Genomic DNA, 11544 nt, shown 5'->3' with positions numbered 1-11544 from the left:
TTGTTGTAAGTCAGAAGCCCACTTGATTAATATACAACATAAACATCCACAGCCATTAAATGACTTTATGAAAAACTAGCCATGTTAAGTATGATACACAATGATCACAAAACTACTTTGAAAACATGCTTTAAAACGCTGAAGCATAAGAAATAGTCTCTTATTTTCTAATGGGGACAAGGGGTTCCCACATTTTCTGTAAGATAAAACAGAGACCCAAACACTGGACATAAAGATAGACCTATAGTGCAACAATGCATTTCCTACAGAAAATCACAAAATCCTCATTCAGAATCCTGTACTTCTTTATCCTAAGGTACTGAGATTTAATCAACTCAGACACTATACACAATTCTGAGTCTCTTCTCATTTTTTTATTTTTTAAAAAAGACAGATCTAGGATTTTGTAAGAAATTATTACTAAGTTACACTTTTTTTAAATCTGTCAAGTACTACAGTAATGGAATAAATAAATAAGATTTTTTAAAGTTCAATGTTTATAGACATATTTATAAAAAAATGACTGAATTAGAAGACATTAAATAATGTTGATACACACCAGGAAGGGATTAGGCAAGGAAAGGCACATCATTTCACCACAAGAAATAAAGACCATAGTTGGAAGCTAATGACCAGCCAAAGCTTTACATCTTGTGGTAGTTTTCCTAGCTCCAGAGGGTCATTATGGTGTAACCTTCTTTATGGTACTTAGATGAAATAAACATATGGCAGTTGGAGAATTTTACTCTGTGACCCCAATGTAGTGTTAAAAAAAAAGCACTCTTTTAATAAGTCTGGTGTGTGAGGAGGGAAGGAACAAAAATCCAAAATGGTTTGGCGATACTGAAAATCCTATTGACGTATTAAGGAGAGTTTTAAAAACAAAAAGTAAAATAAGGTTAATCCTCTTCTCTGGCTAAACTGGAATTCTTGCAGTTACAAAGTTAAAATTCCATGTAAACACTTCCTTTCTTGTAAACAGACACAGTACAGATAAACAACTGAAGATATTTCACCTCAGATGAAGTTATATGCCAATATTTAGAGAAAAAGATCTTAGATGATTTCCTTATTTTAGATAGCCTAAGTCCTTGAAAATAGCACTAATACCTCTGGCTGACTGGCTATCTACAACAGCAAAGTGAACCTAAGTTTTGACAATGATTGTTTCCCAAACAAACTAGAGTTTCCAGTTAAATAGATACTTTATCCAACAGACCTCAGCAGAACTTGCTTTGGGTCAGCCTCCTACTACCAATTTTCTTTCACAAATTTGTGCCAAGAGTTTACCCATTTTTTTTCTGTCTGGACTCTGAACCTAGATTAGTTTGACTGAAAGATGGAATCCCTCAGGTTCCATGTAAATTTTAGTGGTATTAAGAAACAACTGTCTGCATGAATAAATAAAATGGATTTTCAGGATAAAATGGTATACCCATTAAAAAAAGAGTTAAATTAAAAACAATTGGGGGGCAGATAAGGGAAAATATTAATATCAAAAAATCATAAAAATGGCAATTGTAAAGCAGGCAGCTTCCCACTCATGCCACACGATATGCCTTCATTAAGGTGTACTCTTTCCGGTTGGTATGAGCGGCCCAGATGAAGAGAGCAGAAGCCATGAACTGTAAGGGAGCTGAGACGCAAGCCAGGCAGAAGGACCATCCAAATTCGCCAGACACATTCTCAGGCAGCTCTAGTTTCTGGTGGAGTAGTTCAATTCCAGCAACGTAACAGCTCACTGAGCCCAGTGTACACAGACCTTGGAGAAAAATTTAGAAAAAAACAAAAACAAAAAAACATAGCTAGATAAGAGCATGGTAAGAGCTTTCCAGGCAACACAACAGGGCAGTAATATGGGATCCCTAAGGAGACAAGAAGTAGGTAAAACTAAGTGTGATGACAAGACCCACCTGCAAGGAGATGGAGAATGCCTGTGGCGATGGTGGGGTACAAGCTTCGGCAGATACAAGCACAAAGTCCAATCAAAGCCCCAAAGCACATCAAACCTAGACTAACAAAAGGTAAAAGGAACTGGCAACGCCAAAGATCTGATTTTAAAAGAGAGAGAGAGAAAAAAGAAATGTTACCATGATTTCAGTTTTCTCACAATGGCAATTTCTGTCATATTCTAATTAGAACGTTTCTCAAAAAGTGAGAATGAAGTATGCTAATATTGAGGTTTTTTCCTAAAGCACATTACTCAAAACAATGTTAACTTTCTCCTGATAAAAGTAAAAGGACAGGCTTCCCTGTTGGCACAGCGGTTGAGAGTCCGCCTGCCGATGCAGGGGACACGGGTTCGTGCCCCGGTCCGGGAAGATCCCACATGCCGCGGAGCGGCTGGGCCCGTGAGCCATGGCCGCTGAGCCTGCGCGTCCGGAGCCTGTGCTCCGCAATGGGAGAGGCCACAACAGTGAGAGGCCCGTGTACCGCAAAAAAAAAAAAAGTAAAAGGACACTAACAATTAACTGTTACTGAGGGCTTCCTATGTGTCAGGCACTGTTCTATACATGCTCTGTGTATTAAACCCCCAAAATCTCTATGAAGTAGGTACTATTACTATTATCTCCGTTTTATAAATGAGGAAACTGAAACAAGAGGTATAAATAACTTGTACAAGGTAACACAATAAGTGGTAGAACCAGATTTGAAGCAAAACATTCTGGCTCTACATACAAACAAATTTAAGTCCTTATAGGATCTTAAGACAGGAATAACAAGCAAATGAATAGAGATTATAAAAGACCTGTTAAACGAATATACATAAAGCACAAAGCAGAGGATCTGGTATATACCAGGCACTCAATAAATTGCAGTTTTAATTATCATAAATTCCCTCAATAACATGGGACAAAAAGCTGATGACTTTACAAAGCATCTCATTACATTTTCAAATTATTTTAATTATTATCAATGTAGTAACATCAACTGTAAACCAAACTTTACCTTTTAGTGCTAGTTTTACTTTCTGGAACTATATAAAAGTCTTTTCTCTAACTTCCCTTCAAACTCTGTTAGTAATAAACTTCTTCCTATGCATTTACAATGCAAAATTGAATACTTGTCATTTATTCAATGTTCCTTCTCATGACGTGGTCATTCTTCCAGGCAAGCTCCAGTAACTCTCTATATAGCCTAGAAACTAGGTCCAAATATGAAGACAGCATTTCCTAGGCCGCCTGACCATCACGGAATAGAATACTCGTAATAAATACTTTCATTTGTTTTTGACATCTACACCTTGGTTACTACCACCTAAGACTGGATCAATACTTCAGCAGGCCTGATACTTTTTGACTCATATAAAGCCTGCAGTCAACTTTTTTCACATATCCCGATCTGAACTCAAATAAATGAAGTGTTTAACTTAAATATAAAAATGTATTATTTATCCCTGTTAAACTTCCCCTTTAAATGGGCCCATTAATAACATCTTTTGGATGGTCTGGATTCTGTCACCCAATGTATTAGTTGCTCAACTTCATAGTTGTGATTTGGTAAGTACGTATCTAACTTCTAAAATGTGTTATCAACAGAACAGAGTTTGTTGGGATAATGTTAAAGACCTTATTTCAAGTTGACGCAATGTACAACGTCATCCTGTTCCAAAAAGAGTTCAACAAAAGGGAAATAAAATTATTTTCTTTTTTTCCCAATTGTCTTGCTGCATTGAAACTACTCACAGGTCCGAAGCAGATCGATCCCACTATTGTGGTTTCCAGGATCAACAAATTTCTCCACAAACTGCTCATTTAGCGTGAAACTGATACATTTTGTGACCATATCAAATGACTCTGGAATGAGAATAACAATGATTGCTTGTTGTTTTAATTTTAAACATTTAACAAAAATCTCTCTTAGTAATTATTCTCTGAAATAAAAAGTGATATGGAAAAATGTTCTCAGGGGAGACAGCAACCTCTTTGGTCCTGAGTGACACACAGGCTTCACCAATGCCCAAAGGACCAATGGTTCTCAGCAGCAGGCTTAAGACATGGGTTCAGGGAGGAGCAGTAAAATGAATTAGAATAGGTAGTAGGAAGACTAGGAAGAAGGAGTGGACAAAGACTGAAATAAATAGAAACTATGATCTTCTCCCCCAAACCTACTCCATCAGCCATGTTCCCCATTTCAGGTAATGACAATTCCATTCTTCTCGTTCCTCAGACCAGAAACTTTAGAGTCATTCTTGCCCATATGCATTCCATCAGGAAATCCCAGAGGCTCTACCTTCAAAATATATCCAGAATCAGGCACTGCTCAGTACTACCATCCTGGTCTTGAGTCATAATCATCTCTCACCTGAATTGGTGCAATAGCCTCCTAAGTCTCCTGGCTTCTGTCTTGGCCAACCACCTGTCTGTTTTCAGCACATCTTCCTAGGTGACCAAATTATCTTTCCTCTGCACAAAGCCCCCCAGTGGCTCCATTACACTCAGAGTAAAAACCAAAGCCCTCATCACGCCTAGAGAATCCTGCGTGATTTGCCCTATCCCTCTCCCAGGATGTGTCTCTGACACATACCCAACTCTTCCCCCAGCCCCCTCCCTTCCAGCCCAGGGAATTCCTTGCTGGTTCTGGAATACTTCAAGCATGCTCTCACCACAGGGCCCTTGCAGTTGTTCCTTCCAACCTAAATGATTCTCCCTGCCTCCACAACTACCCATACGGTCAACTCCTTCACCTTTATCAAGTCTTTCCTCAAGTGGTATTTTCTTGTTGCAGCGTATCTTGCCTTTACTATTTAATAGCATAACTCATGCCCACCAACATCCCCTTCCCTATGTTTTTCCAAACCCCCTTTATTGTGCTGTATTTTTCATAGCACATGTCATCTTCTACTATATAATTACTTATTCTGTTTATACTATTATACTTATTTATTGTTTATTGCCTGTCAGCCCTTATTAGAATGTTAGCTCCCCAGGAGTAGGCATTTTTATTTATTTTTTCCCCTAATGTACTCCAAGCTCCTAGGCCCTGGAACATGAAAGAATGCACTAAATATGTGTTGACTGAATAATAAACGATTGCTAAGATTCAAATATCAAGTGCTCCTATGCTCTCATAAATAGAATTGAACATTTTAAATAAAATTTAACCAACTTTCACCTCTTTCCAAACTACTTTCTTTTTTCCATACAAAATCACAACTATCAGCCTTCCGATGTATGGTAACTCAAGCCTGTTGTGCTGTGATTTGAATACAGTGCTTCCCACCAAGAGCCCAACAGAAGTAGTCATAAATAGAAACAACTTAGAAAGCTGTTCCTTACAAAGAACTCTTAAGCTTCCATCTTAATAACTGGAAATTAAAATTTTTAAATGTTAAGAATGCTTACAAAATAAACCTAAGAGGCAGTTTCTTAGATTTTTTTTTTTTTTTACTTCTGTAATGGATATTTTAACCTAAAAACTCCATCAAGATTGTTGTAAAACAGTCTCAAATATGCAGACTTAAACACAGAACTGGTCGAATTATATCCTCTAAGATTTAGTGGGCAAATGATAATATCAACTAAAACACAGCTACATATAAAATGACCATCAACTCATATGTGCTGACTTCATTTTGGATACTAGTCCTTTTTACCAGTTACTAAGTATTTGAAATCTTCCAGTGTTCTTTTCCAAATATTTTCTCATGACATGTGAGTTTAATACAAATGTTTTAATGAGTGGGTAAATAAGTACGAAGATTTACAATGATTTTCCCAAGATAAGGACAGTTACTCATCCAACCAACATTAATGAGTACGATGGTAATTCATGGAAGCTGGGGAGGGAAGTGATGGGGAGAAAAGAGATACATAAGATTTCTTTCTTTGGGGAGAGAAAGAACCCACAAACCTGCTTATACATAACTGAGCCATCATCACATCACTTTCTCTATTATAGAGTAGGTAAAGGAGACAAAAGTTAAAATAAGAGAAATACCTGTCCTTTCTGGTGGACTATACCAGTATGTGTTTTGGGGTATACTGATACACCGTCTCCACAATCCCACTGTGCCATTATATCGGAAAAGTGCATCATTATAAGTCTTTTCATCTGCCTCATCACTAGCAAAGTCAGTCCAGATACTTTTGTTCAAATCGCTGGAATTTTCTTGAACTGGACTTCGATACTCATACCAGAAGTCTGTGCCAATTGAGGCCGCCATGTAGATGGTTGAAATGAGGCTAAGCACACAAGCAATTACAAATGCTGTAGCAAAACGGTTATCCATTCTGGCATTCAGACTGCTCTGTTTAAAAGTTGAAGAAAGAACAAAAGTTAGACTTCAAGGACAAACACAGATTTTGAAAGGAATTATGTCAAAATCACCCTTTACCCTATTCCCCCTCCCAAGGCTCTTTAAAGTAATGTATAATCATTAATGAATTTAAAAAAAAAAAGAAAGCAAGCATTTTAAAATTAAGTTCAAAACAAAACTCATTATCATGAAAGTACTTATTGAATGCTCACATACCCAGGATGCTACGGAGACAGAGGTCTTGTTCTCTAGTCTATCACCTGCACACTAAAACAGACAACACTGAAATGGACATACACATTACAGATACAAACAATAGACATGCCCAGAGTCAGCAATGTACCTTGCATACATTTTTAATGACAGACTGCAGAGCATTAAGTGTTCTGGGTCTGAGTGTGAAAAAGGCATAGGAAAAGGAAGCAGAGGAAATCGGCTCCTCCCAGTTTCCTCTGCATAGGGAAACCTTCGAAAACAAGGTTAAGAGTAAGGAGCTATTTAAAAGACAGGTGAAAATGTTTGTTAACCCAGAAAGAAAGGCTGTCCCAAGCGCACGGCATAGCAAAGAGAATAACAACATATAATAATGCTAGATACCAATCTGCCCCTAATCCATTAAAGCTAAGCCAAGCTCTTTTACGCTGCCAAAGTCTTCACTCCTATCTACTCTACCCATTCCTTATACTTCTGAAACTCCTTATCTGCAAACTAAATGATCCCTCCTCAGCCAGAAAGAAAACTCTGGATGAGGCAAATATTAACACTCTCAAGGCGTGGACAGGGCTCACTGGCAGTAGTAAATGGCCGCAGTAAAATGACTCAAGGCGGATCAAGCTTAGTCAAATACTGCAAGTATATATACCATGACCGCGCCAAACACCTTAAAAAGGAGCACGAAAACGGGCTCGCAAACTGGCGTTGCTGAGTTTGGGAAACGGCAAGTGACTCAGGAGAGATCAGAGCAATTACAATAATTAACGATAACTCCAGAAGTTGGGTTTGTATTTTTATTCTTTTTAATCCTTTTTCCTCCCGGTGGCTCTCAAATGACCTTAAAAGGTCCCGAGCACCGGGAGCGGCGGTTCGCCCAGGCCGGACGCCTGGCGCTGTCACCTCGCGGGGCGCACCCTAGGGCCGGGGGTGGTCGAGACCAGCCGGAGCTGCGGCGGGTCAGCCCTCCGCGGTCCCCGGCCAGGGGCCTCAGGTACCCGAGCAGGCCCCTCCCCAGACCACTCGGCCAAGGGAAAAGCCCCGCCCCAGGCCCCCGCGCAGAACCCGCACAACCCCGGCCGCCCCCGGGGAGGGGGCCCCTCATCAAACGGCTGGAAACACCGAACGGCTACGCGACCCCCGCCCGGCGACGTCGGCCCCGCTCACTCACCGCCCATCCTCCTGCTCCGCCAGCTTCACCCTCAAGCTCAAACCACAGCACCCTACTCTCCCCTCGCCTCTTCTGACGCACTTCCCTGCAGAGCCCGCCCCCTCCATAACTCCTGCGCCTCCGCCTCCTCCCCGGGCCCGGCCTGGCCCCGGAGCCGAGGGGCCTTGTGGGAGTTGTAGGAGGGACAGAGGAAAAGCTGCGAGAGGCGGTGGACGGCATTCTCGGTGCCGCGCGGCACATTTTGGGAGATGTAGTTCAGCTCCCTAGGTGCGCAAAAGGGAAGTCTGAGCAGATGGATTCTTATATTTTACTAAGGAAGGGACGAAGGTCCGCCGAGTAAGGTGACCTATTTCCGGTCACTACTAGTCATTAATTGTGGCTAATATGACTCAGATTTTTCCAGTCCTGTGCTATCCCTACCACCACCCTGCTTATGAACAGCACTGCGATTGTACTTTTAAAATATTAACCCATTGATTTTCTCTCCCACAACCTCACTCCCATTGCAGCAGATAGTCTTTCTGGTTTTACTGCTTACGTTTAGACTAAGAAGGATGTAACCTGACAGAAGGTATCCAACTAGAATGTAATGACATTCTTCGGGTTTCATGTAGTTTTTGTTTGTGGCTGCTTTCTCTTTGTGGCAAGTGATATTAGTTTTCTCTTTATTGCAGTCAAGTTTCCTTTTAAAATAAATTACAATTTGTTGAAGAAAAATATTGTTAATACTGAGGGTCCCAGATATGTCAAAAAAAGTGAATAAAAAATGTATGTAGTATGAAAAAGACTGAAATTTGGAGAATATTGCCTTAAGCAGATAAGGTCATGGACAACCTCAGAGACTGCAGATGACTGTATGGCACAGAGGCAACAAAATGATTCTAAGCCTTCAAGTACTGCATAGAAATCCACAGACAGGAAGCAGGGACATCTTTTTAGTGACGTGTGTGGACTCATGAATGTGCTCTGAGAACAGCAAATGATGGGTTTCTCAACAGATACCTACAGAGGCGGCCAACTGAAGCAGCAGAGGGGCTCTCAAACCCTTCCTCGTCCCCCAAATGCCTTAGAATTTGGCCACAGCACAGGAGAAAGATGGGAGGCCCAAGGGGATACTAAATTTCTACCCCCCTGACAGACTGAAGGCATATCATTTTTTTACCTAATTAAAATAAAGTAATAGCCGAATATAATATTCAAATATGACTGGATTTTCATGTAGAATATCTGGTCATAGGAGAAGTTTGTCAGAGACATCAACTAGAGAAAATGGAGGAGGTGCCCAGGCAAATTGTTAATGTGCAATAAGACTCCTCAATGCATGTATTCACCAGGAAATGTTTTCATCCACTGGCTTCATTAGAAATCCCCTACCTTCTCTCTCCAGTGGAGTGGAACTATCTCTCCAGTGAAGTCACCTGGTAAACAAAACCAGGTTAAATAGAAGTTTAAAAAAGGAAGAGGAATGGGGCTTCCCTGGTGGCGCAGTGGTTGAGAATCTGCCTGCCGATGCAAGGGACACAGGTTCGTGCCCTGGTCCGGGAAGATCCCACATGCCGCGGAGCGGCTAGGCCCATGAGCCATGGTCGCTGAGCCTGCGCATCTGGAGCCTGTGCTCCACAACGGGAGAGGCCACAACACGGAGGCCCACGTACCGCACCAAAAAAAAAGGAAGAGGAAGACAGCACCTCAGTTCACAAACAAGGGTTTACTTTTCTCTAAATTATGATGTTGACAGTAGCACCTATCCTGCGTTATCACTGTAAGGATTAAATGAGAAAATACACATAAAATACCCAGCCCAGAGCCTGGAGCGTAGTAAACAATTGTTAATTAGTGTTTGCAAATATTTGTTCAACATCTGTAATCTCTGAGTAGGATCAGTACTGTATAAACACCTTTTTAAAGCTCTCAATTCCCCTGGAGGCTGGAAGTAAGCCATTCATCTTGGTCCCTGCTCACATCAGGAGGTTTATGAACCTCTGGACTAACTGCCAGATGACTAGGAAAGACTTTCCAGGACCAGATTTCAGGCATCCTTACTTACCTCCGCTCAGGAGATTCCCAGGCTGGGCTCATAGCATACGTAAGTCCTCATGATTCAGGAGATGAATGTTCCTGGGGAGACCTGCAAACAAGGATGACACTTTCATCTATTAAGTCTGCAGAATGCCTAGGAAACGCACAAGACACATTTCAATCAGCAATTTGGTATGGACCTGGGAGTGTCTGCATGCTTGAGGTTGTGACCATCCTGCCCACTCAGCCCAGAGGATTTGAACCATCTCGTCACACCCAGTACCACTAAGCACACAACGGTCTTTCTGATTTATCTCTACATCTTGGGTGTTTCTGTCTTCTATTTGTGCAGCTGGTCATGTGGATAGGCAAAATAAATCCTTAATGAATTAATGGAGTTAAATGTCTGTTTCCATTTCTTACTGCACTGTTTGGGAAACAGTAGCTGCCTGACATATTTTCACAAATATTAAAGATGATTTAGTACAACCAAATACAGATTACAAAACTTAGATTTAAAAGCAAAGTTGAACTAGACCTCTGGCTTAATTTGTTAAGGATGGTTCTAGTTTCAGCAAGAAGGTGTTATCATTACACTATACTTTAAACAAACCAAATAACCGAAAATCTAGACATGCAGGTATTATAACTTGTTTATATTATGTGCTTACAAAACAACACTTTATGTGAGAATTCCCTTCAATACCAAATTCCCTAATATACTTACATATTATTTTTAATTGTACTTTTTTAGAAATTAAAAATTATGTTTAGCAAGATATATCTACATTATATTTTTCTCATATAGTTTTTTTTTAATTGGAGTATAATCGCCTTACAATGTTGTGTTAGTTTCTGCTGTACAATGAAGTGAATCAGCTGTATGTATACATATATCCCCTCCCTCTTTGACCTCCCTCCCCCCCATCCATCCCACCCATCTAGGTCCTCACAGAGCTTTGTCCTGGTTGTTTTCCTTATGAACTTTGGAGTGCAGAAAGGAGGAAAATAGAAACATATGCAAATTATGGGTTCCAGTCAACAACTACCCTCAAAAAGATGTGTCAACCTTTGAATTTCTTTGTACCAATTCACTATAGAACCATGGCAAAATTAATCAAGGACAAGGCAAATAGAAAACTACATCCAAAATAGCTCTTTCCTTTTAGTAATTCCTGTCAAATGTTACACAGAGCAACAAACTATAGTTGTTCAGATGTCCATTCTTCTGAAGGACAGAGGATGGACCATATGTAGATGAGAACTTTAAATTTAAATTGTCCTTTCTTTTAAAGTCATCAATGTGAATCTTTGGTAGACGACCTCTTTCTGGGCCCCAGTGTCCTCATTAGTAAAATGATTGTACTAGATGATCACTAATGTCACTTAAAGCTCTAAACTTTTATGACTTATCATTCTGCTGGAAGAAAAATAATGTAGCTCCGAAATATGGTTGTCATAGGTCCACGGCATTAAAGTTTCGTTGGGGAATTCATGTATCCTACACCTCCAGCCAAGGCAATATGCAAGAAGACAGAGATAGTGGGAAATGCAGATGGACAAAGAAAAAGGAGGAAGGCTATATGCATTCTGATTAGAAAAGATGCAGCAACTCAGACCTTTGCTGTTTCAAAAAACACAGTAATCATGGAAAATAGAAGCTGTTGGAGAAGTTTGTGAAAAGTTCTTATTCAATGCAAATGGCTCAAAACTCAAGCATAGGGCTTCCCTGGTGGCGCAGTGGTTGAGAGTCCGCCTGCCGATGCAGGGCACACGGGTTCGTGCCCCGGTCCGGGAAGATCCCACATGCTGCGGAGCGGCTGGGCCTGTGAGCCATGGCTGCTGAGCCTGCGCGTCCAGAGCCTGTGCTCTGCAACGGGAGAGG

The 11544-nt window shown here is 40.7% G+C and overlaps 1 protein-coding gene across 1 annotated transcript; it reads right to left on the bottom strand.

Annotated features, from left to right (window-relative positions):
• Positions 1 to 1541: 1541 nt before the first annotated feature.
• On the bottom strand, positions 1542 to 7685 carry CLDND1 (claudin domain containing 1; the record flags this gene model as incomplete). Its single annotated transcript, XM_079704884.1, has 6 exons — positions 7641 to 7685; positions 6476 to 6526; positions 5941 to 6250; positions 3687 to 3797; positions 1914 to 2051; positions 1542 to 1762 (listed from the first exon to the last, which is right to left on the bottom strand). Exons 3-6 carry the CDS (start codon positions 6230 to 6232, stop codon positions 1542 to 1544), a joined length of 762 nt encoding a protein of 253 aa, XP_079561010.1. The 5' UTR covers positions 6233 to 6250; positions 6476 to 6526; positions 7641 to 7685.
• Between the last annotated feature and the right edge of the window lie 3859 nt (positions 7686 to 11544).

This window comes from Hyperoodon ampullatus, assembly GCF_949752795.1.
Source record: "Hyperoodon ampullatus genome assembly, chromosome: 5".
Taxonomy (NCBI): Eukaryota; Metazoa; Chordata; class Mammalia; order Artiodactyla; family Ziphiidae; genus Hyperoodon; species Hyperoodon ampullatus.
The sequence above is the reverse complement of the archived record's forward strand: the minus strand, read 5'-3'. Positions and strand labels throughout refer to the sequence as shown.